General features: G+C 67.5%; 2 protein-coding genes across 2 annotated transcripts; one reads left to right on the forward strand and one right to left on the reverse strand.

The window, feature by feature from the left end:
- Positions 1–638: 638 nt before the first annotated feature.
- On the reverse strand, positions 639–23,802 carry NEURL4 (neuralized E3 ubiquitin protein ligase 4; the record flags this gene model as incomplete). The annotated part of the gene is given in 20 exon segments (XM_063322380.1): positions 639–779; positions 1,580–1,651; positions 1,653–1,679; positions 2,300–2,469; positions 2,472–2,514; positions 3,466–3,611; positions 5,133–5,261; positions 8,097–8,266; positions 9,230–9,308; positions 9,431–9,507; positions 12,468–12,666; positions 13,836–13,998; positions 14,085–14,170; positions 15,030–15,211; positions 15,984–16,272; positions 17,713–17,785; positions 18,611–18,699; positions 19,176–19,287; positions 22,418–22,602; positions 23,615–23,802. Coding segments are annotated over 20 exon segments (2,620 nt in total), but the record flags the coding sequence as incomplete, so codon positions are not given.
- On the forward strand, positions 19,393–22,167 carry LOC134509799 (basic salivary proline-rich protein 1-like). Its single transcript, XM_063322379.1, is given in 5 exon segments — positions 19,393–19,425; positions 20,111–20,307; positions 20,859–20,907; positions 21,528–21,681; positions 22,115–22,167. Coding segments are annotated over 5 exon segments (486 nt in total).
- Positions 23,803–24,667: the final 865 nt, after the last annotated feature.

Raw genomic sequence — 24,667 nt, forward strand, 5'->3', positions numbered from 1 at the left:
GGGGGGGGGTGTCTGGGGGGTTGGGGGTGTCATGGGGGGGTTGGGGGTCCCCCCAGTATCTCCCAGTGCCCCCAGGACTCCTCGGTGCCCCCCCCCCAGTCCCATTGCAATGCCCCCCAGTGCCCCCCCAGTCCCTCCCAGTCGCTCCCAGTCCCCCCCCCAGTGCTCCCCCCAGTCCCTCCCAGTGCCCCCCTAGTGCCCCTCCAGTGCCCCCCCAGTCGCTCCCAGTCCCTCCCAGTGCCCCCCCAGTGCCACCCCAGTGCCTCCCACTCGCTCCCAGTCCCTCCCAGTGCCCCCCAGTGCCCCCCAGTCCCTCCCAGTGCCCCCCCAGTCCCCTCCCAGTGCCCCCCAGTGCCTCCCACTCGCTCCCAGTCCCTCCCAGTCACTCCCAGTCCCCCCCTAGTGCCCCCCAGTCCCCTCCCAGTGCCCCCCCAGTCCCTCCCACTCACTCCCAGTCCCCCCCCAGTGCCCCCCAGTGCCCCCCAGTCGCTCCCAGTCCCTCCCAGTGCCCCCCAGTGCCTCCCACTCGCTCCCAGTCGCTCCCAGTGTCCCCCCAGTCCCTCCCACTCGCTCCCAGTCCCCCCCCAGTGCCCCCCCAGTCCCTCCCAGTGCCCCCCCAGTGCCCCCCCCCAACTCACGGCGAGGGGGGTCCCGGCGGTGGGGGAGGGGCTGGGGGTGGGGGAGGGGGTGGGGGAGGGGCCGCCGCTGCCGCCCCCCCCCGCGCTGACGATGGAGACGGCCGTCACCCGCCCGTACAGGTCCAGCGCCACAAAGGCGTTCTGCGGGGGGGGGGGCGGTGACATCAGAGTGTGACGTCATGGCCACGCCCTCCCCCTCCCCCCCCCAGCCAGGAAGTGAGGTCAGAGACCCTCGTGACATCACAGTCCCACCCTTCCCAGGCAAGTGACATCGCAACCAAGCTCCTCCCACAGAGGAAGTGAGGTCACAGAGGTCTGTGACATCACAAGCCAAGCCCCTCCCAGGCAGGAAGTGAGGTCACAGAGCCCTATGACATCACAAGCACAGCCTTCCAGGCAGGAAGTGAGGTCAGAGACCCTCATGACACCACAATCCCTCCCGTCCCAGGCAGTGACATCACAAGCGAGCCCCTCCCGGGCAGGAAGTGAGGTCACAGAGGTCTGTGACATCACAGTCAGGACTCTGTCACACAGGAAGTGAGGTCAGAGAACCCTGTGACATCACAATCCCGTCCTTTCCAGACAGTGACATCACAGCCACGCCCCTCCCGGGCAGGAAGTGAGGTCACAGCGGTCTGTGACGTCATGATCAGAACCCTCCCGGGCAGGAAATGAGGTCAGAGAACACTGTGATGTCACAACCGAGCCCCTCCAGGGGAGGAAGTGAAGTCACGGAGCCCCATGACGTCACAAGCGTAGCCTTCCCGGGCAGCAAGTGAGGTCAGAGAGGCCCGTGACATCACAGTCACGCCCCTCCCGGGCAGGAAGTGAGGTCAGGGAGCTCCCGGTGACCCCGGGACACCGCATAAGGTGACACTGGAGGGGGGGGGGGGGGGTGTGTGACATCACAGGGGTGACGATGACGTCACGGGGGGCGTTACCTTGGCGACGCCGGTGGCGGCGGGGCCCATGTCCTCCCCGTCCACCAGGATGTGCATCGTGTCGTCGGGGCCCGCGCCGCACCCCCAGACGGTTCCCCACCTGGGGGGGGGCACCCATCAGACCCCCCGCGACCCCCAGGGACCCCCCCCACCCACCCCTGGAACCCCCAAACCAACCTCAGGGACCCCCAGAAACCCCCCCGGGACCCCCCTGGGGAGCTCCCTGACCCCCCCAGGACCCCCAGAACCCCCCCAGGGACCATCAAGACCTGCTCAGGACCCCCCCGAGACCTGCCTGACCCCCCCCAGGACCCCCAGAACCCCCCAGGGACCCTCAGGACCCCCCAGAGACCTGCCTGACCCCCCCAGGACCCCAGAACCCCCCAGGGACCCTCAGGACCCACTCAGGACCCCCCAGGGACTTGCCTGACCCCCCCAGGACCCCAGAACCCCCCCCCGGACCACCCTGGGGACCTCCCTGACCCCCCCTGAGATCCCCAGAACCCCCCCGAGGGACACTCGGGACCCCCCTAGGCTGCCCCAGAGACATCCCTGACCCCCCTCAGGACCCCCAGACCCCCTCCTAGACACCTCCCTGACCCCCTTGAGACCCCCCAAACCCCCCCAAGGGACTCTCAGGACCAGCCCAGGACTACCCTGGGGACCTCCCTGACCCCCCCCCGCCAGGGCCCCCCCCTCCCCAAGCCCCCCCCGCCTCACCGCCAGCCGGTCGAGGGAGACGCCGTAGTTGTGGCGGGTGAGGGTGCCGTTGCGCCGCACCTCGGCCCCCGCCACCACCCAGGTGGGGGGCGCGGGCAGGTCGAGGAGGGTGGCGGGGAGGGCGGGGGGACCGGGGGGGCCCTGCCCGGGGGGCAGCGCCGTCAGCCCAGCCGCACCGAGCCCGCCCAGCGCTCGTCCAGCGCCTCGATCCGCACCTGGGGGCAGGGAAAGGGTTAAACCGGGGCTGGGGGTGGAGCCGGGAGCCGGGGGGGGCGGGGCTTAGTCGAAGGGGGCGTGGTTTAAGAAGGGGCGTGGCCAAAGAAGGCGCCACCCACCCTGGGGGCCCCCCCCATCCCTGCCCTGTGGGTCAATGGCAGCTGGTCAACGGGGGGTTAAATAAGGGCTGGGTGGGAGCGAGGGGGCGGGCTTAAGCGGGGGGCGTGGCTTAAGAAGGGGGCGTGGTCAAAGAAGGCTCCACCCACCCTGGGGGCCCCCACCCCTCCCCCTATGGTGAATGGCAGTTGGTCAACGGGGGGTTAAACAAGGGCGGGGGGGGGGGAGGGAGCCCGGGGGGGCGGGGCTTAGTCAGGGGGCGGGGGCTTAATAAGGGGAGGGGCCACAACACGCTCCACCCACCGTGGGGCGGGGCTACGGGTCAAATAAGGGCTGGGGTGGAGATGGGGCGGGGCTTACAGGGGGCGGGGCTTAAACGGGGCGGGGCTTAAAGGGGGCTCAGCCTGGCCCCGCCCCCTTGTCTTAAAGAGACGGCGCCTCTCGTAGCATTAACCCCCAGTATCCCCCCCCCCCACACACACACACACACACACGACCCCCCTCCCCATGCGGGGGCGTGGCCCATCATTAACCCCACCCACCCCGGCGATCCCGCCCCCCCGTGGGCGTGTCACTGGGAGGCCACGCCCCCCCCTTCCTTAAAGGGGCGCCCCCTCCCACCCACCATCTCCTCCCCCCCCCAGTGGGGGCGTGGCCATCCCCTAACCCCGCCTCCCCCGGGTGACCCCACCCATCAGCGGGCGTGTCCTCGAGGGGACCCGCCCCCCTTTTCTTAAAGAGACACCGCCCCCTCTCCCACCATTCCCCTCCCCGTCCCATAACCCCGCCCCCTCCCCGCCCCGCCGGGCGTGTCCCCCGGAAGCCCCGCCCACCTCGAAGAGCTCTCCGGGCCGCAGGTGGGAGCGGCTGAAGACCAGGCCGTGGCAGTAGCCGGCCACCCGGGCGGCCCCCAGCCCCTCGGCCCCCAGCGCCACGTTCTGCCCGCAGCGGCCGTGGAAGCGCTGGCAGGGCCCGGGGGCTGCGGGGGGAGGGGGCGGTTAGGGCGGGGAGGGGCGTGGCCACCTGGGGGGCGTGGCACCACGGGGGGGGGGGGGGGTGGCACCAAGGGGGACAGGGAAGGGGGGAGGGGGCGGAGGGGGGGGACAGACGTGGCCCTGGGGGAAGGGGTGGGGTCACGGGGGGGAAGGGGCGTGGCCGCTGAGGGCGTGGCCCTCGGGGTGTGGCACTGGGGGCGTGGCACCAAGGGGGGGGGGGGCGCCTGCAGGGAGAAGGCGGGGAGAAGTCACACCGGGGGGGGCGTGGCACCAAGGGGCGGGGTCATGGGGGCGTGGCATCAATGGGCGGGGTCATGGGGTGTGGCGCCAAGGGGCGGGGTCATGGGGGCGTGGCCACTGGGGGCGTGGCACCAAGGGGGGGGGTCGCGGGGGGGAACGTGGCCATTGGGTGGTAGCACCAGGGGGGTGGGGTGGGGGCGTGGCCAGCGAGGGCGTGGCACTGGGGGGGGTCTGTGGGGAGAAGGGGCGGGGTCACGGGGGTGTGGCATAAGGGGGCGTGTCCCGGGGGGGTGGGGGGGGGGTGACACACACAGGGATGTGGGGACACAGGGGGACACGGACACACCGGGAGGGGGTGGCACTTGGGGGGGGGGGGGGTGGGTGGGGACACACGTCACCCATGGGGGGGACGTGTCATGGGGGGGACATGTCACACGGGGGGGGGAACATGTCACACGGGGGGGGGAACATGTCACACGGGGGGAAGGGGGACACGTCACACGGGGGGAAGGGGACACGTCACATGGGAAGGGGACACGTCACATGGGGGGGGTCACGTCACATGGGGGGGGGTCACGTCACATGGGGGGGGTCACGTCACATGGGGGGGGACACATGTCACACGGGGAGGGGACATGTCACATTGGGGGGGGACACACGTCACATGGGGGGGGGGCACATCACACGGGGGGGGACATGTCACCCCTGAGGGGACATGTCACATGGGGGGGGGGGGACATGTCACACGGGGAGGGGACACGTCACGTTGGGGGGGGTCATGTCACATGGGGAGGGGACACACACCACGGGGGGGGACACATGTCACACGGGGAGGGGACACACGTCACATGGGGGGGGGACATGTCACATGGGGAGGGGACACGTCACCCCTGGGGGGACATGTCACACGGGGGGGGGATGTGTCACACGGGGAGGGGACACGTCACGGGGGGGGGGACACGTCACGGGGGGGGGACACGTCACGGGGGGGGGACACGTCACATGGGGGGGGACACATTCACACGGGGGGGACACACATTCACACGGGGGGGGTCATGTCACCCCTGGGGGGACATGTCACGTTGGGGGGGGACACGTCACATGGGGGGGGGACACGTGACATTGGGGGGGGGACATGTCACATGCGGAGGGGACATGTCACATGGGGGGGGGGGTGTCACGTGCCCCCAGGAGGTGACCACGGTGACCACCCACCCCCCCCACCCTGGGGACACCGGCGCCGCCCCCCCCCCGCCGTGCCCTACCTGGGGAGGGGAGGGGACAGGCCTTCTCGGTGGCCCCGCTGGTGGCCAGGCTGTTGTCGGCCGGGCCGGTGGCCCCGGTGAGGGACACCTGGACGCACTGGCCGTAGAGATCCACCACCGCGTACACCTCTGCGGGGACGGGGACGGGGACACCCTCGGCCACCGCTCCCCCCCACCCCTGTCACCCACCAGCACGGTGGCACCGTCCCCCGCCACGGCCACGGGCCCATGACCCCCTCCATGTCCCCGTCCCCGTGTCCCCCTCCATGTCCCCCTCCATGTCCCTGTCCCCGTGTCCCCCTCCATGTCCCCCTCCATGTCCCTGTCCCCGTGTCCCCCTCCATGTCCCCGTCCCCGTGTCCCCCTCCATGTCCCCCTCCATGTCCCCGTCCCCATGACCCCCTCCATGTCCCCCTCCATGTCCCTGTCCCCGTGTCCCCCTCCATGTCCCTGTCCCTGTGTCCCCCTCCATGTCCCCCTCCATGTCCCCGTCCCCATGACCCCCTCCATGTCCCCCTCCATGTCCCTGTCCCCGTGTCCCCCTCCATGTCCCTGTCCCTGTGTCCCCCTCCATGTCCCCCTCCATGTCCCTGTCCCCATGACCCCCTCCATGTCCCCGTCACTGTGACCCCCTCCATGTCCCCGTCACCCCCTCCATGTCCCCGTCCCCGTGTCCCCCTCCATGTCCCCGTCCCCGTGACCCCCTCCATGTCCCCCTCCATGTCCCTGTCCCCGTGTCCCCCTCCATGTCCCCGTCCCCGTGTCCCCCTCTATGTCCCCCTCCATGTCCCTGTCCCCCTCCATGTCCCCCTCCATGTCCCCGTCCCTGTGACCCCCTCCATGTCCCCGTCCCCGTGACCCCCTCCATGTCCCCCTCCATGTCCCCGTCCCTGTGACCCCCTCCATGTCCCCCTGTCCCCCTCCATGTCCCCATCCCTGTGTCCTCCTCCATGTCCACATGTCCCCAGCCCCATGTCCCCATCACTGTGTCCCCCTCCGTGTCCCCCTCCATGTCCCCGTCCCCGTGACCCCCTCCATGTCCCCCTCCATGTCCCCGTCCCCCCCTCCATGTCCCCGTCCCCGTGACCCCCTCCATGTCCCTGTCCCCGTCCCCGTGACCCCCTCCATGTCCCCCTCCATGTCCCTGTCCCCATATCCCCCTCCATGTCCCCATGTCCCTGTCCCCATCCCTGTGTCCTCCACATTCCTGTCCCCATGTCCCCGTATCCCCTTCCACGTCCCCTTCCCCACGTCCCCATCCCTGTGTCCTCCTCCGTGTCCCCGTCCCCATGTCCTGCATGTCCATGTCTCCCTGTCCTTCTCCGTGTCCCCATGTCCATGTCCCCATTCCCGTGTTCTCCATGTCCCCGTCCCCATGTCCCCATCCCTGTGACCCCCTCCATGTCCCTGTCCCCATGTCCCCCTCCATGTCCACATCTCCCTGTCCCCACCCCTGTGTCCTCCTCATTCCTGTCCCCATGTCCCCGTCCCCTCCATGTCCCCCTCGCCATGTCCTTGTCCCCATGTCCCCACCATGCCCCCCCCGTGTCCCCCTGTGTGCTTCCCTGTCCCCAGGAGACCCCGGAGCATCCCAGGTCCCCGGGACGCAGCCCCCCCTTTCCCCCCATCCCCGTCCCCATGTCCCCACCATGTCCCTTGTGTCCCCGTCCCCATGTCCCCCTCCATGTCCCTGTCCCCATGTCCCCATCCCCGTGTCCCCCCCCATGTCCCCCTGTGTGCTTCCCTGTCCCCAGGAGACCCCGGAGCATCCCAGGTCCCTGGGACGTGACCCCCCCTGTGCCGACGCAGCCCCCCCTGTCCCCCCATCCCCGTGTCCCCATGTCCCCACCATGTCCCTTGTGTCCCTGTCCCCATGTCCCCCTCCATGTCCCTGTCCCCATGGCCCCGGCCCCATGGCCCCAGGGGACCCCAGACCATCCCAGGTCCCCGGGACGCGACCCCCCCTGTGCCGACGTAGCCCCCCCCGTCCCCCCACTCCCCATCCCCATGTCCCCATGTCCCCACCATGTCCCTTGTGTCCCTGTCCCCATGTCCCTTGTGTCCCTGTGCCCCCACCATGTCCCTGTCCCCATGGCCCCAGGGGACGCCAGAGCATCCCAGGTCCCCGGGACGTGACCCCCCCTGTGCTGACGCAGCCCCCCCTGTCCCCCCATCCCCGTCCCCGTGTCCCCATGTCCCCACCATGTCCCTTGTGTCCCCGGCCCCATGTCCCCCTCCATGTCCCTGTCCCCATGGCCCTGTCCCCATGGCCCCAGTGGACCCCAGACCATCCCAGGTCCCCGGGACGCGACCCCCCCTGTGCCGACGCAGCCCCCCCTGTCCCCCCACTCCCCGTCCCCGTGTCCCCACCACATCCCTTGTGTCCCTGTCCCCATGTCCCCCTCCATGTCCCTGTCCCCATGTCCCCATCCCCGTGTCCCCACCTGTCCCCCTGTGTCCCCCCATGTCCCCAGGAGACCCCGGAGCATCCCAGGTCCCCGGGACGCGACCCCCCCTGTGCCGACACAGCCCCCCCTGTCCCCCCATCCCCGTCCCCGTGTCCCCATGTCCCCACCATGTCCCTTGTGTCCCCGTCCCCATGTCCCCCTCCATGTCCCTGTCCCCATGTCCCCATCCCCGTGTCCCCCCATGTCCCCAGGAGACCCCGGAGCATCCCAGGTCCCCGGGACACGACCCCCCCCTGTGCCGACGCAGCCCCCCCTGTCCCCCCACTCCCCGTCCCCGTGTCCCCATGTCCCCACCACGTCCCTTGTGTCCCCATCCCCCCACCATGTCCCTGTCCCCATGTCCCTGTCCCCATGGCCCCGTCCCCATGGCCCCGTCCCCATGGCCCCAGGGGACCCCAGACCATCCCCAGACCCGCCCTGTGCCGACGCAGCCCCCCCCTGTCCCCCCACTCCCCGTCCCCACCACATCCCTTGTGTCCCCACCGCGTCCCCTCACCGGCCGGCAGCCCCGAGCAGGCGACGCCCTGGTCGGCGCCGTTGATGAAGTAGCGCAGGTCGCCCCGCGCCGTCCTCATCATCCCGATGCGCGACCCCGTCCCCAGCGAGTCCAGGTCGCAGCCGTAGTTGTTCCGCATGGTGTTGCCGTCCTGCATGATGGCCGTGCCGCTGCGGGGACACCGGCGGGGACACCCGGCGTTGGGGGGGGGACGCGGACAACACGAGGGGGGAGACGGGAGCCCGTGTCGGCACCAGGCGGGTGGCCCACGGGGAGCTGGGGTGGCCCGGGGTCCCCTGGGGACGTGGGGGGACACGGGGATGGCGATACGGGGACGGGGACGCAGCGGGGACAAGGGGACACCAGGATGGGGACACCGTGGAGGGACACGGCAGGGACGGGGACACCAAGGGGGGGACAATGGACCCCGTGTTGGCACCGTGCGGGTGGCCCACGGGGAGTCGGGGTGGCCCGGGGTCCTCTGGGGACGTGGGGGGACACAGGGATGGGGACGTGGCAGGGACAAGGGGACACCAGGATGGGGACACCAAGGACAAGACCTGGAGCCTTGGGGACCTTGGGGACAAGAGAGGGATGGACAAGGGACAGGGACCCCCGGAGGAACCTGGTGGCCCAGGAGAGCCCCTTGGGGCCCCAGGAGAGCCCCCGGGGGGACCCAGGCGGCCCCTTGGTGACAGAGGTGGCCCCTTGGGGACACCAAGGACAAGACATGGACCCTTGGGAACAAGAGAGGGATGGACAAGTGACAGGGACCCCCCCCAAGGGACCCCTGGAGGAACCTGGTGGCCCAGGAGAGCCCCTCGGGGACCCAGGTGGCCCCAGAGGGACCCAGGTGGCCCCCAGGGGACACCAAGCACAAGATGCGTCCCTTTGGGGACAGAAGGGGACCTTGGGGACACAGAAGGGGACCTTGGGGACAAAAGGATGGACAAGGGACGGGGACCCCCGGAGGAACCTGGTGGCCCAGGAGAGCCCCTTGGGGCCCCAGGTGGCCCCTGGGGGGACTGAGGTAGCCCCTTGGGGACCGAGGTGTGTGTGTCCCGTCCCCGTCCCCCCCCAGGTGACAGCGGTGTGTCCCCACCCAGGTGACAGCGGTGTCCCCCCCGCCCCACCTCAGCATCCAGGTGTCGTAGTCGATGTCCGTCATGGTGTTGGGGAACTCCAGGTCCTCGGGGCGGATGGCGGTGACGCCTGCGGGGACAAAGCCGGGGAGGTGGGGGGGGGACACATTTTGTGGGGGGGGTGGCAGGAGAGGGGGAGGGGTGCGGGGTGTGTGTCCCCCCCCCGCGGTGTCCCCTCCTGTCCCCTCTCACCCGCCTCGATGGAGCCGGACCAACGATCCACCATCTTCTGGATGACGATCTCGAAGAGCTCCCCGTCCCGCAGCGCCCTGGGGACACGGGGGTCACTGCGGGGGGGGGGGGGGGACGACACCCCAAAACCCTGGGGGGGGGACACGAGGGGGACAGGGGACCCCCCCCAGGGGGGTGCTGGGAGGCGGGGGGGAGCACCCCGAGGGGGGGATTTGGGGTGAAATGGGGCAGGTTTGGGGGCGCTGGGGCAGGGTCTGGGGCAGATTTGGGGGTGGAGGAGCAGATTTGGGGCAGGTTTGGGGACCCAGGGGCAGATTTGGGGGCGCGGGGGCAGATTTGGGGCAGATTTGGGGGTGGAGGAGCAGATTTGGGGCAGGTTTGGGGACCCAGGGGCAGATTTGGGGGCGCGGGGGCAGATTTGGGGCAGATTTGGGGGTGGAGGAGCAGATTTGGGGCAGGTTTGGGGGCGCAGGGGCAGATTTGGGGGCTCGAGGACAGGGTTTGGGGCAGATTTGGGGACCCAGGGGCAGATATGGGGCAGGTTTGGGGGCACAGGGGCAGATTTGGGGACCCAGGGGCAGATTTGGGGGCTCAAGGGCAGGGTTTGGGGCAGATTTGGGGACCCAGGGGCAGATATGGGGCAGGTATGGGGGCACAGGGGCAGATTTGGGGACCCAGGGGCAGATTTGGGGGCTCAAGGGCAGGGTTTGGGGCAGATTTGGGGACCCAGGGGCAGATTTGGGGCAGGTTTGGGGGCACAGGGGCAGATTTGGGGACCCAGGGGCAGATTTGGGGGCTCAAGGACAGGGTTTGGGGCAGATTTGGGGACCCAGGGGCAGATATGGGGCAGGTTTGGGGGCACAGGGGCAGATCTGGGGCAGGTTTGGGGACCCAGGGGCAGATTTGGAGGATCAGAGGCAGGTTTGGGGACTCGAGGGCAGGGTTTGGGGCAGATTTGAGGGTGCAGGGGCAGATTTGGGGCAGGTTTGGGGGCACAGGGGCAGATTTGGGGACCCAGGGGCAGGTTTGGGGGCGCTGGGACCAGCCTGGGGCAGATTTGGGGACCCGGGGGCCAGTTCGGGGCAGATCTGGGGGCTCGAGGACAGGGTTTGGGGCAGATTTGGGGGTTACAGGGGCAGTTTTGGGGACCTGGGGGCAGATTTGAGGGTCCAGAGACCAACCTGGGGCAGATTTGGGGACCCAGGGGCTGGTTTGGGGCAGATTTTTGGGGCCCAAGGTGGGGTTTTGGGGGTTTAGGATGGGTTTTGGGGCCCAGGGTGGGGTTTTTGGGGTTTAGGATGGGGTTTTTGGGTTTAGGATGGGGGGTTTTGGGGCTCAGCATGGGTTTTTGGGGCCCAGTGTGGGGTTTTTGGGGGTTTAGGATGGGTTTTTGGGGCCCAGTGTGGGGTTTTTGGGGCCCAGGATGGGGGGGTTTGGGGTTTAGTGTGGTGTTTTGGGGGTTTAGGGTGGGGTTTTGGGGGCCCAGGATGGGGTTTTATGGGCCCAGGATGGGGATTTTGGGGCCCAGGATGGGGGGGTTTGGGGTTTAGGGTGGGGTTTTGGGGTTTAGGATAGGTTTTTGGGGCCCAGGGTGAGTTTTTGGGGCCCAGGATGGGGTTTTTGGGGTTTAGGATGGGTTTTTGGGGGCCAGGATGGTGTTTCAGGGGTTTAGGATGGGGTTTTATGGGCCCAGGATGGGTTTTGGGGTTTAGGATGGGGGGTTTTCGGGGCCCAGGATGGGGGTTTTGGGGGTTTAGGGTGGGTTTTTGGGGCCCAGGATGGGGGTTTTGGGGGTTTAGGGTGGGTTTCGGGGCCCAGGGTGGGGGGTTTGGGGGCTCAGGATGGGTTTTGGGGTTTAGGATGGGGGGTGTTGGGGCCCAGGATGGGTTTTTGGGGCCCAGGAGGGGGGGTTGCAGCGCAGGGTGGGGGTTTTGGGGCTCAGGGTGGGGGTTTGGGGGTTTAGGATACGTTTTTGGGGCCCCGGATGGTGTTTCGGGGCCCAGGATGGGGGGTTTTGGGGTTTAGGATGGGGGGTTTTGGGGCCCAGGGTGGGTTTTTGTGGCACGGGGTGGGGGTTTTGGGGGTTTAGGATGGGTTTTGGGGCCCAGGATGGGGTTTTTGGGGCCCAGGATGGGGGGGTTTGGGGGTTTAGGGCGGGGTTTTGGGGCCCAGGATGGGGTTTTTGGGGTTTAGGATGGGGTTTTGGGGACCAGGGTGGGGTTTTTGGGGTTTATGATGGTGGGGTTTTTGGGGTTTAGGGCGGGTTTTGGGGCCCAGGATGGGGGTTTTGGGGGTTTAGGGCGGGGTTTTGGGGTTTAGGATGGGTTTTGGGGCCCAGGATGGGGTTTTTGGGGTTTAGGATGGGGTTTTTGGGGCCCAGGTGGGGTTTTTGGGGGTTTAGGATGGGTTTTGGGGCCCAGGGTGGGGGGTTTTTGGGGTTTAGGGTGGGTTTTGGGGGTTTAGGATGGAGTTTTTGGGGCCCAGGGTGGGGTTTTTGGGGGTTTAGGGCGGGGGGTTTTGGGGGTTTAGGATGGAGTTTTTGGAGCCCAGGGTGGGGTTTTTGGGGGTTTAGGATGGGGTTTTTGGGGCCCAGGGTGGGGTTTTTGGGGCCCAGGGTGGGGTTTTTGGGGGTTTAGGATGGGGTTTTTGGGGCCCAGGGTGGGGTTTTTGGGGGTTTAGGGCGGGGTTTTGGGGTTTAGGATGGGGTTTTTGGGGCCCAGGATGGGGGTTTTGGGGGTTTAGGATGGGTTTTGGGGCCCAGGGTGGGGTTTTGGGGGGGTTAGGATGGGTTTTGGGGTTTAGGATGGGGTTTTTGGGGCCCAGGGTGGGGTTTTGGGGTTTAGGATGGGGGGTTTTGGGGTTTAGGATGGGTTTTGGGGCCCAGGATGTGGTTTTTGGGGTTTAGGATGGGGTTTCTGGGGCCCAGGGTGGGGGGTTTTGGGGGTTTAGGGCGGGTTTTGGGGCCCAGGATGGGGTTTTTGGGGCCCAGGATGGGGTTTTTGGGGGTTTAGGGCGGGGTTTTGGGGGCGCCCCTGACCGGTTGGAGATGACGATGGCGTCGTTGAACTCGGAGCGGCAGTTCTGGCGCAGCGCCGTGCGCCCGCCGTTGGTGATGACGGCGTTGGTGCCGTGCAGGCGGTGGAAGCGCAGGTCGCTGGGGGAACCCCCCGGGGAGGGGCTTTCGGGGGACCCCGGGGTGTCACCCTCCGAGCCATCGCCCCCCACCGACGTCACCTCTGGGGGACGCACGCGCGCAGAGCGCCCGTCAACCCCAAGGCGGGGGGGGGGGGCTCCGGCACCCCAATATTGCCCCCGCCCCCCCCCCGGGGTCCCCGATGTCCCCCAAACCCAACACCCCGCTGTCCCCGGGTGCCCCAAACCCACCCCGGGATGTCCCCAAAGCCCCTCAAACGTCACGTCTGGTGTCCCCCAGGACCCCTGACCCCCCCAAACCCAACATCATGGTGTCCCCAATGTCCCCAGGCCCCCCAAAATGTACCCCCTGATGTCCCCAGGTCCCCCAAACCCACCCCCTGATGTCCCCAGGTCCCCCAAACCCCACTTCTGATGTCCCCAGGACCCCTTGTCCCCCCCAAACCCAACATCATGGTGTCCCCAATGTCCCCAAACCCACCCCCTGATATCCCCAGGTCCCCCAAACCCACCCCCTGATGTCCCCAGGTCCCCCAAACCCATCCCTTGATGTCCCCAAGCCCCCTCAAACTCCACTTCTGATGTCCCCAGGACCCCTTGTCCCCCCCAAACCCAACATCATGGGGTCCCCAATGTCCCCAGGCCCCCCAAAATGTACCTCCTGATGTCCCCAGGTCCCCCAAACCCAGACCTTGATGTCCCCAAGCCCCCTCAAACCCCACTTCTGATGTCCCCGGGACCCCTGTCCCCCCTCAACCCAACATCATGGTGTCCCCAATGTCCCCAAACCCACCCCTTGATGTCCCCAGGTCCCCCAAACCCACCCCCTGATGTCCCCAGGTCCCTCAAACCCATCCCTTGATGTCCCCAAGCCCCCTCAAACTCCACTTCTGATGTCCCCAGGACCCCTTGTCCCCCCCAAACCCAACATCATGGTGTCCCCCATGTCCCCAAACCCACTCCCTGATGTCCCCAGGCCCCCCCAAACATACCCCCGGATGTCCCCAGGTCCCTCAAACCCACCCTGTGATGTCCCCAGGACCCCTGTCACCCCCAAACCCACCTCCTGGTGTCCCCAACCCCCTCAAACCCACCTCTTGATGTCCCCAACCTCCCCAAACCCACCCCCTGCTGTCCCCAGGTCCCCCAAACCCACACCCTGATGTCCCCAAACCCCCCCAAAACTCCACCTCTGACCTCCCCGGTTGTGTGTCCCCCCCCCCCCCAAGCTCCAGTGTCCCCAGTAGCTCACCGCCGTCCTCCACGATGGTGGCCTGGGCGGCCTGGCCGTAGAGGTCCACCACGGCGTAGACGTTGGGGGGGACGTTCCAAGCGGCGGGTCCCTGCGCCGCCCCGTTGACGAAGAAGTGGAGGGTGCCATCGTCCCTGCGGACCACCCCCACCGTGTCCCCCGCCTGCAGGGGACACGCGTCACCCGGGGACAAGGGACACCGGAGGGGGGAGGTTGTCCCCTGCCCCACGGCCTCCGGGTTGTCCCCACCTTGAGGCGGTCGAGGTTGTGGCCGTACTCGTCCAGGACGGTGGTGCCGTTGTGCATCACCCCGTTGCCCGTCATCATCCAGGTGCCTGCGGGGACAGGGGACAGGGTTGGGGACACGAGCCGTGGAGGGGACGGTGGGTTGGGGACACCCAGGGGTGGCCGAGGGGACAGCTTGGGGGGGCTGGGGACGCCCTGGAGTGGCTGGAGATGCCCTGGGGACACCCTGGGGACAGCCTGGGATGGATGGGGACACCCTGCAGTGGCTCAAGGTGTCCTGGGGCCACCTTGGGGTGGTTTGAGATGGCCTGGGGACACCCCAGGGACATCTTGGGGGGGCTGGGGACGCCCTGGGGACAACCTGGAGTGGCTCAAGGTGTCCTGGGGACACCTTGGGGTGGTTTGAGATGGCCTGAGGACACCCCAGGGACATCTTGGGGGGGCTGGGGACGCCCTGGAGTGGCTGGAGATGCCCTGGGGACACCTTGGGGACAGCCTGGGATGGATGGGGACACCCTGGAGTGGCTCGAGGTGTCCTGGGGACACCTTAGAGCGGCTGGAGATGGTCTGAGGAGACACAGGGGTGGTTTGGGGACACCCTGGAGTGGTTAGAGACGGACTGAGGACACCCCAGGGACACCCTGGGATGGCCAGGGACACCCTAGAGTGGCTGGAGATGCCCTGGGGACACCCTGAGGTGGCTCAAGGTGGCCTAGGGACATCCTGGAGTGGCTGGGGACGCCCTGCGGAGACTCAGGAGTGGCTGGGGACACCCTGGGGACAGGTATTGACTCCATGGGGACATTGGGGACCCATGGGAACCCCTTGGAGATGCTGGGGACCCCACGGAGATGTTGGGAACCCCATGAGAACCCCAGGAAGATGTTGGGGACCCCACGGAGACCTCTCGGAGATGTCGGGGACGCCACGGTGACGTTGGGGACCCACCTGAGCGCAGGTTGGTCATGGTGGAGGGCAGCTGGAGGTAGGCGGGGTTGTGGGTGGTGACCCCGATCTCGATGGACCCCGCCCACTTGTCCACCATCTTGTCGATGCGGACCTGGAAGAGCTCGTTGTCCCGCAGCGCCCGGGCGCTCAGCACCACCCCGTGGTTGAAGTCGTCCGTGGCGCTGGGGACGGGGACACGGGGGACACCGCGTCACCAGGGGGATGAGGGACGGGTCCGGCACGTCAGCAGAGACGTGGGGACACCGCGTCAGCGGGGACGTGGGGGATGGGCCCATCACGTCAATGGGGACACAAAGACACCACATCGACGGGGACACCAGGGACGGGGACAGAAGGACACAACGTCAGTGGGGACACCAGGATGGGTCCATCACGTCACCAGGGACATCAAAGATGGGGACACAAGGACACAACATCAGTGGGGACACGGGGGTGGGTCCATCATGTCAACGGGGACACCAGGGACAGGGACCCAAGGACACAGCATCAGCAGGGACACCACGGATGGGTTCACCACGTCAACGGGGACATCAGGGTGGGGGACACCATGTCAATGGGAACGTGAGAGTTGGAGACACCATGTCAACGGTGACACCAGAAATAGGGCCACCACATCAATGGGGACACCGGGGACGGGGATGCCGGGGACGGGGCCAGCACGTCAAGAGGGACACCAGGGACGGGGACACCAGGACATCACATCAAGCAGGACGCTAAGGATGAGGACACCACGTCAACGGGGACGTCAGGGTTGGGGACACTACGTCAATGGGGACCCCGGGGTTGGGGACACCGGACACCACATCAACCAGGACATCAGGGACGGACCCATCACACCAAAGGGGACGCGGTCACTCGCTGTGACCACAAGGCCATCTCCAGCCCGCCGTGTCCCCAAGTCCCCCCAGACCCCCCTGTCCCCGTGTCACTCACTGTGGCCGCAGAGCCGTGCGTCCCTCGTTGACCACGGCCGCCTTCTGCCCGCAGTTGGGGTGGAAGAGGAGGCGGGGGGGCGGCGGTGGCCCGGCCGGTGGCCCAGCGGGGGGCTGAGGGGACACCGGGGGACGTCGGCCACCCTCGGGGGACAACGCCCTCAGGATGGCGTTGTTGCGGCGCAGGCGGTCGCTGTGGTTGTGGTTGTGGACGATGGTCACCTTCACCGCCATCCCGTAGAGGTCCACCACCCCGTAGACCACCAACGGGGTCAGCGTCGTCGCCACCCCTGGGGACGGGGACAGGGACGTCACCGCAGCCGCCCTGGGGACACCCTGGTCTCCTCAAGGTCATGGGGCATCAACGTCGGGGATGGCCCATGGATGGGGACATCCCCAAGAGCCACCCTGGTGTCCCCAAGGTCATGGGGTGTCAACATGGAGGATACCCCATAGACGGCAACGTCCCCAGGAGCCACCTTGGTGTCCCCTAGGTCATGGGGTGTCAACATGGGGGACGCCCCATGGATGGCGATGTCCCCAAGAACCACCTTGGTGTCCCCAAGGTCATGGGGCCTCAACATGGGGGACAATCCATGGGTGGGGACATCATCAAGAGCCACCTCGGTGTCCCTCAAGGACACGGGGCATCAACGTGGGGGACACCCCATGGATGGCGATGTCCCCAGGAGCCACCTTGGTGTCCCCAAGCTCACGGGGCCTCAACATAGGGGACACCCCATGGATGGGGACATCCCCAAGGTCACTGGGCGTCAACATGGGGGACAACCCATGGGTGGGGACACCACCAAGAGCCACCGTGGTGTCCCTCAAGGACACAGGGCATCGACGTGGGGGACACCCCATGGATGGCGATGTCCCCAAGAACCACCTTGGTGTCCCCAAGGTCACGGGGTGTCAACATGGGGGACGCCCCATGGATGGCGATGTCCCCAAGAACCACCTTGGTGTCCCCAAGGTCATGGGGCCTCAACATGGGGGACACCCCATGGGTGGGGACATCATCAAGAGCCACCTTGGTGTCCCTCAAGGACACGGGGCATCAACGTGGGGGACACCCCATGGATGGCGATGTCCCCAGGAGCCACCTTGGTGTCCCCAAGCTCACGGGGCCTCAACATAGGGGACACCCCATGGATGGGGACATCCCCAAGGTCACGGGGCATCAACATGGGGGACAACCCATGGGTGGGGACACCACCAAGAGCCACCGTGGTGTCCCTCAAGGACACAGGGCATCGACGTGGGGGACACCCCATGGATGGCGATGTCCCCAGGGGCCACCTTGGTGTCCCCAAGGTCACGGGGCCTCAACGTGAAGGACAATCCATGGGTGGGAACACCATCAAGAGCCACCGTGGTGTCCCTCAAGGACACGGGGCATCAACATGGGCGACACCCCATGGATGGCGATGTCCCCAAGAACCACCTTGGTGTCCCCAAGGTCACGGGGCCTCAACATGGGGGACACCCCATGGGTGGGGACACCCCCAAGAGCCACCGTGGCGTCCCTCCAGGACACGGGGTGCCAACGTGGCGGACGCCCCACGGGTGGGGACATCCCCAAGAGCCACCTCGGTGTCCCCGGGTCCCCTCCCATCCCCAGGGTGTCGATGGGGGGCCGCCGGGGGGCTGTGGGGGGGGGTGTCCCCACGTCCCCGCGGGTGTGTGTGTGTGTCCCCCCCCCGGGGTGTCCCCGTGCCCCCCACCTTGGTCGATGCCGTTGATGTAGAAGTGAAGGGCGTTGTTGGCTTTCCTGGTCAGCCCGATGTGGTCCCCTTCCTGCGGGGGGGGGGACACGCGGGGGACACAGGTGACAACGGGCCCCCCCCACATCCCCGGGGTGTCCTCGAGGGGTTGGGGGGCCAGGGACTGGGCGGGGGGGGGGGGGACACAACACCGGTGAGGACCCCCCAAACCCCTGCTGGGGACAGTGGGGACACGGGGGGGGGGACGACACAACACTGGGACACACCCCGGGGGGGAATGTTGGGGGTCCCGAGGTGGGGGGGGGGAGTTCTTCAGATTTTGGGGGGCCCGGGGGGGAATTCCTGATTTTGGGGGGGGCCTCAGGTGGTTTTTGGGGGGGTTCTGGGGGTGCTGGCGGGGGGAATTCCTGATTTTGGGGGGGCCCTGGGGAGGTTTTGGGAGCTTGTGCCGGGGGGGGGGGGGGTGTCCCAAGAAGTTGGGGGGGTCCCGAATTTTGGGGGGTGGGGGGGGTCGCGTTCAGGTGGTTTTGGGGGTCCCAGGGGGAGGTTGGGGGGGTCCCCCCGGTTTTGGGGAGGGCTCTCAGGGGAGTTTTGGGGGTCCCGGGGCAGGGGGGCATTGAGGGGGCATCCCCTTGATTCCGGGGGACCCCCGGGGGGGGATTTTAGTGGTGGGGGGGGGTCCCTCGATTCTGGGGGCCCCCCGGGGGGGGGGGGGCTTTGGGGGGGGTCCCCGAGGTGGGGGTCACTCCCGATTTTGGGGGGTCCCCCCAATCCTGGGAGGTTCTGGGTAGGTTTGGGGGGGGTCCTGGGGGGTTTTAGGGGTCCCGGGGGGGGTTTTAGGGATCCCGGGGGGGGGGGGAGGGTCCCCCCGATTTTGGGGGGCCCCCGGGGGGGTCACCTGCAGCTCGTCGAGGCTGAACTCGCAGTACTCGCGCCGCGTCCCCTTCCCGTTGGTCAGGATCCCGCAGCCGCTCATCATGATGGTGCCTGGGGGGGGGGGGTCACGACACAGTGGGGGGGTCATGACATGGTGGGGGGGGGGCCCCTACCCCGGGGGGGGCCCCCACCCCCCCTCTGAGGGGACCCAGGCATCCGGGAACCGCCCCCCCCCCCTTTAACAGGGGTTTTTGGGGACCCCCAACTCCATTCTTGGGGGCCTGGGGGGGGATCCTGGTGTCCCGGGGGGGACCCCACCATCGCCGGGGGGGGGGGATCAAGGCGTCTGGGGGGGGGGGGTCGCCATTCCCCTCTGGGGGGCACCCAGGTGTCTGTGGGGGGGGGTCTCTCAAGCATCTGAGCACCCAAATTAACCCCAACCACCAGCTCCTGGGGAGCCCCCTCCTCTCCCGAGGGGACCCAGGTGTCCAGGGGGGGGACCCCAGGTGTCCTGGGGGGGTCCTGGGCGTGGGGGGGGGGTCCCGGGCGTTGGGGGGGGGGTCCCGGGCGTTGGGGGGGGGGCCCACCGGAGCGGAGGTTGGTCATGGTGGCGGGGTACTCCAGGCTGTTGGGGTTATGGGCCGTCACCCCGATCTCGATGGAGCCCGACCATTTATCCACCAGTTTGTCGATACGGATCTGGGGGGGGGACACGGGGGTAAGTTGGGGGGGGGGGGGGGATAAACCCCCCAACACCCCCCCGGAGGCCCCCCATAGCCCCCTCCCCCCCACCCCCCGTACCCCATGGGACGCCCGGCTGCCCACAGGGCCCCCAAGGTGTCCCCAAAACGCCCTCGGGTCCCCAGTGTTGTCCCCAAGAGCCCCCCCCACACCCACCGGGACACCCCTGAGACCCCCCCCCCAGGACCCCCAGGATCTCTGTAAGCCCCCCCTCCCCCAGGACACTGGGGAGTCCCTTTTAAGGCCCCCCAGGACCCCGTAACACCCCCAGGACCCTTCTAAGGTCCCCATGGCCCCCCCTAAGACCCCACATCAGCCTCATTGGGCCCCCCAGGACCCCCCCAATGACCCCAGCCCCCCCCCAGGAGCCCTTAAAGGCCCCCAAAACCACTCCCAGGACCCCCCAAAACCCCCCAGGACCCCTCCAATGACCCCAAAGAACCCCCCCCAGGATCCCTTAAAGGCCCCCAGGACCCCCCCAAAAACGCCAGGACTCCCCAAAACCCCTCAGGACCCCCCCAAAACCCCCAGGACCCTCCCAGGAACCCAAACCCCACTCCCCCCCCCCCAGGACCCCTCCCAGGACCCCCCCAAAAAACCCCAGCCTCCCAAAAACCCCTCGGGACCCCCCAAAAGCCCCCAGGCCCCCTCCAATGACCCCCCCAAAAAAACCCAGGAGCCTCCCAAGGCCCCCAAAAGACCTGCAGGAGCCTCCCAGGACCCCCCAAAAAAACCCCCAGGACCCTCTCAGGAACCCAAACCGCCCCCCCCCCCCCCCAAGACCTCCTCCAATGACCCCCCCAAAAAAACCCAGGAGCCTCCCAGGACCCCCCAAGACCCTCCCGGACCCCTGGACCCCTCCAATGACCCCAAAAAAACCCCCCAGGATCCCTTGAAGGCCCCCAGGACCCCTCCCAGGACCCCCAAAATCCCCCCAGGATCCCTTAAAGGCCCCCAGGACCCCCCCAAAAACCCCAGGTCTCCAAAAACCCCTCAGGACCCCCCTAAAGCCCCCAGGCCCCTTCCAATGACCCCCCCAAAAAACCCCAGGAGCCTCCCAGGACCCCCCAGGACCCTCCCGGACCCCTGGACCCCACCAGTGACCCCAAAAAAACCCCCCCAGGATCCCTTAAAGGCCCCCAGGACCCCCCAAAAAAACCCAGGCCTCCCAAAAACCCCTCAGGACCCCCCAAAAGCCCCCAGGCCCCCTCCAACGACCCCCCCAAAAAAACCAGGAGCCTCCCAAGGCCCCCAAAAGACCTGCAGGAGCCTCCCAGGACCCCCCAAAAAAACCCCCAGGACCCTCTCAGGAACCCAAACCCCTCCCCCCCCCAAGACCTCCTTCCTCCAATGACCCCCCCAAAAAACCCCAGGAGCCTCCCAGGACCCCTCCCAGGACCCCCAAAATCCCCCCCAGGATCCCTTAAAGGCCCCCAGGACCCCCCCAATGACCCTAGGCCTCCCAAAAAACCCTCAGGACTCCCCTAAAGCCCCAGGCCCCCTCCAATGACCCCCCCAAAAAACCCCAGGAGCCTCCCAGGATCCCCCAGGACCCTCCCGGACCCCTGGACCCCACCAGTGACCCCAAAAAACCCCCCCAGGATCCTTAAAGGCCCCCAGGACCCCTCCCAGGACCCCCGAAAAAACCCCAGGACTCCCAAAAACCCCTCGGGACCCCCCCAAAAGCCCCCAGGCCCCCTCCAACGACCTCCCCAAAAAAACCCATGAGTCTCCCAAGGCCCCCAAAAGACCTGCAGGAGCCTCCCAGGACCCCCCAAAAAAACCCCCAGGACCCTCTCAGGAACCCAAACCCCACCCCCCCCACCCCTCCTCCAATGACCCCCCAAAAAAACCCCAGGAGCCTCCCAGGACCCCCCAGGACCCTCACGGACCCCTGGACCCCTCCAATGACCCCAAAACTCCCCCCCCAGGATCCCTTAAAGGCCCCCAGGACCCCTCCCAGGACCCCCCAAAAAAACCCCAGGCCTCCCAAAAACCCCTCAGGACCCCCCAAAAGCCCCCAGGCCCCCTCCAACGACCTCCCCAAAAAAACCCATGAGCCTCCCAAGGCCCCCAAAAGACCTGCAGGAGCCTCCCAGGACCCCCCAAAAAAACCCCCAGGACCCTCTCAGGAACCCAAACCCCACCCCCAAGACGTCCTCCAATGACCCCCCCAAAAAACCCCAGGAGCCTCCCAGGACCCCCCAGGACCCTCCCAGACCCCTGGACCCCTCCAATGACCCCAAAAAACCCCCCCAGGATCCCTTAAAGGCCCCCAGGACCCCTCCCAGGACCCCCAAAATCCCCCCCAGGATCCCTTAAAGGCCCCCAGGACCCCCCCAAAAATCCCAGGCCTCCCAAAAACCCCTCAGGACACCCCAAAAGCCCCCAGACCCCTTCCAATGACCCCCCCAAAAAACCCCAGGAGCCTCCCAGGACCCCCCAGGACCCTCCCGGACCCCTGGACCCCTCCAATGACCCCAAAAAACTCCCCCAGGATCCCTTAAAGGCCCCCAGGACCCCCCAAAAAAACCCAGGCCTCCCAAAAACCCCTCGGGACCCCCCAAAAGCCCCCAGGACTCCCAAAAACCCCTCGGGACCCCCCCAAAAGCCCCCAGGCCCCCTCCAACGACCTCCCCAAAAAAACCCATGAGCCTCCCAAGGCCCCCAAAAGACCTGCAGGAGCCTCCCAGGACCCCCCAAAAAAAACCCCAGGACCCTCTCAGGAACCCAAACCCCCCCCCCCCCCAAGACCTCCTCCAATGACCCCCCCAAAAAACCCCAGGAGCCTCCCAGGACCCCCCAAGACCCTCCCGGACCCCTGGACCCCTCCAATGACCCCAAAACCCCCCCCCAGGATCCCTTAAATGCCCCCAGGACCCCTCCCAGGACCCCCGAAAAAACCCCAGGCCTCCCAAAAACCCCTCAGGACCCCCCAAAAGCCCCCAGGCCCCCTCCAACGACCCCCCCAAAAAAACCCAGGAGCCTCCCAAGGCCCCCAAAAGACCTGCAGGAGCCTCCCAGGACCCCCCAAAAAACCCCCCAGGACCCCCAAAATCCCCCAGGACCCCCCCCCCCCCCCGGGCACCTCGAACATCTCGCCGTCGCGCAGGGGCCGGTTGGTGAGGACGACGCCGTTGTTGAACTCGTCGAGGGGCCGCCGGCGCTCGGCCGTCTTGTGCCCATTGCTCAGCTTGATGAGGGCCCCGCACTTCTCGTGGAACAGCAGCGCCTCATTGGACAGCGCGGCCCCGGGGCCCGCCCACGCCGCGCCTGGGGGGGGGGGGAGGGGGGGGGGAGGAGCCACGCCCACTCAGGGAGAGGCCACGCCCCACCCCCCCAAACCCCCCCCCCACCCGTTCGTTAAGGCGATTAAAAAAGGGACAAGCTCCCGCCCCCCCCCGCCCCTTTCCGGGGTGGGCCACGCCCCCTTGGGAAGACCACGCCCCCTACTGGGAGAGGCCACGCCCCCTAGAACACCCCCCCATTCATTAAGACAAGGGGGAGAGGCTCCGCCCCCTTGGGAAGACCACGCCCCCCAGAACACCCCCCATTCATTAAGACAAAGGGGAAGGCTCCGCCCCCTGGGGTGGGCCACGCCCCCTTGGGAAGACCACGCCCCCTATTGGGAGAGACCACGCCCCCCAGAACACCCCCCCATTCATTAAGACAAGGGGGAGAGGCTCCGCCCCCTTGGGAAGACCACGCCCCCTATTGGGAGAGGCCACGCCCCCCAGAACACCCCCCCATTCATTAAGACAAGGGGGAGAGGCTCCGTCCCCTTGGGAAGACCACGCCCCCCAGAACACCCCCCATTCATTAAGACAAAGGGGAAGGCTCCGCCCCCTGGGGTGGGCCACGCCCCCTGAAGAGGCCACACCCCTTATTGGGAGAGGCCTCGCCCCCACTCATTAAGGCAAAAGGGAAGCTCCGCCCCCTGTGTGGGCCACGCCCCCTTTGGAGGACCACGCCCCAGATAGGCCACACACCCCCCCATTGAGACAGAGGCCACTTGGTCCCAGTGCTGGCCCCACCCACCAACAGGCCACGCCCCCAGGGAAGGCCCCACCCACGAATAGGCCCCACCCCCTTCGAAGAGGCCAGGCCCTTCCCCAGCCCCGCCCCCTTTGGAGCTGACCCCACCCACTCCCCATTCAAGCCATGCCCCCCCCCCCGGGAGTGGGGCAAAGGCTCCGCCCCCCGGGGACAAGCCCCGCCCACTCCCATTCACAGATAGGGCTCCATGGCCCCGCCCCCCGGGTTAGGCCCCGCCCCCGTCACTCACCGCCCTCGGGGGGGTCCAGGCTGTCGGGGAACTTGTCGGGACGGGGCTGGGCCCGGGGGGGGGCTGGGGCGGGGGGCAGCGCTGGGCGGGGGGGGGCACCAGTCACACCAGTGCTCCCAGTGACGGCCCCCGGTACCCTCCCAGTAACCCCAGTGCTCCCAGTAACAGCTCCCAGTACCCGCCCAGTGCTCCCAGTAACACCCAGTAATGCCCCCCCAGTCACACCAGTGCTCCCAGTGACGGCCCCGGTACCCTCCCAGTAACCCCAGTGCTCCCAGTACCTGCCCAGTGCTCCCAGTAACACCCAGTAATGCCCCCCCAGTCACACCAGTGCTCCCAGTGACGGCCCCGGTACCCTCCCAGTGCTCCCAGTAACACCCAGTAATGCTCCCCCAGTAACCCCAGTGCTCCCAGTGACGGCCCCGGTACCCTCCCAGTAACCCCAGTGCTCCCAGTAACAGCTCCCAGTATCCTCCCAGTGCTCCCAGTAACGACCCTGGTACTCTCCCAGTACTCTCCCAGTGCTCCCAGTAACACCCACTAATGCTCCCCCAGTAACACCAGTGCTCCCACTAACGACCCCAGTACCCTTCCAGTGCTCCCAGTAATACCCAGTAATGCTCCCCCAGTAACCCCAGTGCTCCCAGTAATGACCCCAGTACCCTCCCAGTAATCCCAGTGCTCCCAGTAATGGTCCCCAGTACTCTCCCAGTGCTTCCAGCAACAGTCCCAGTAACCCCAGTACTCCAAGTAATGCCTCCCAGTCACACCAGTGCTCCCAGTAACGCCTCCCAGTATCTTCCCAGTGCTTCCAGTAACACCCAGGAGTGCCACCCCAGTAACAACAGTGCTCCCCGTAACGGCTCCCAGTACCCTCCCAGTGCTCCCAGTAATGGCCCCAGTACCCTCCCAGTAGCCCCAGTGCTCCCAGTAACGACCCCAGTACTCTCCCAGTGCTCCCAGTAACACCCACTGACACCCCCAGTAACGCCCCAGTGCTCCCAGTACCCCCCCAAATCTCCCCAACACCCCCAAATCCCCCCCATCACCCCT

This window comes from Chroicocephalus ridibundus, unplaced genomic scaffold, assembly GCF_963924245.1.
Source record: "Chroicocephalus ridibundus unplaced genomic scaffold, bChrRid1.1 SCAFFOLD_690, whole genome shotgun sequence".
In the NCBI taxonomy this organism is placed as follows: Eukaryota; Metazoa; Chordata; class Aves; order Charadriiformes; family Laridae; genus Chroicocephalus; species Chroicocephalus ridibundus.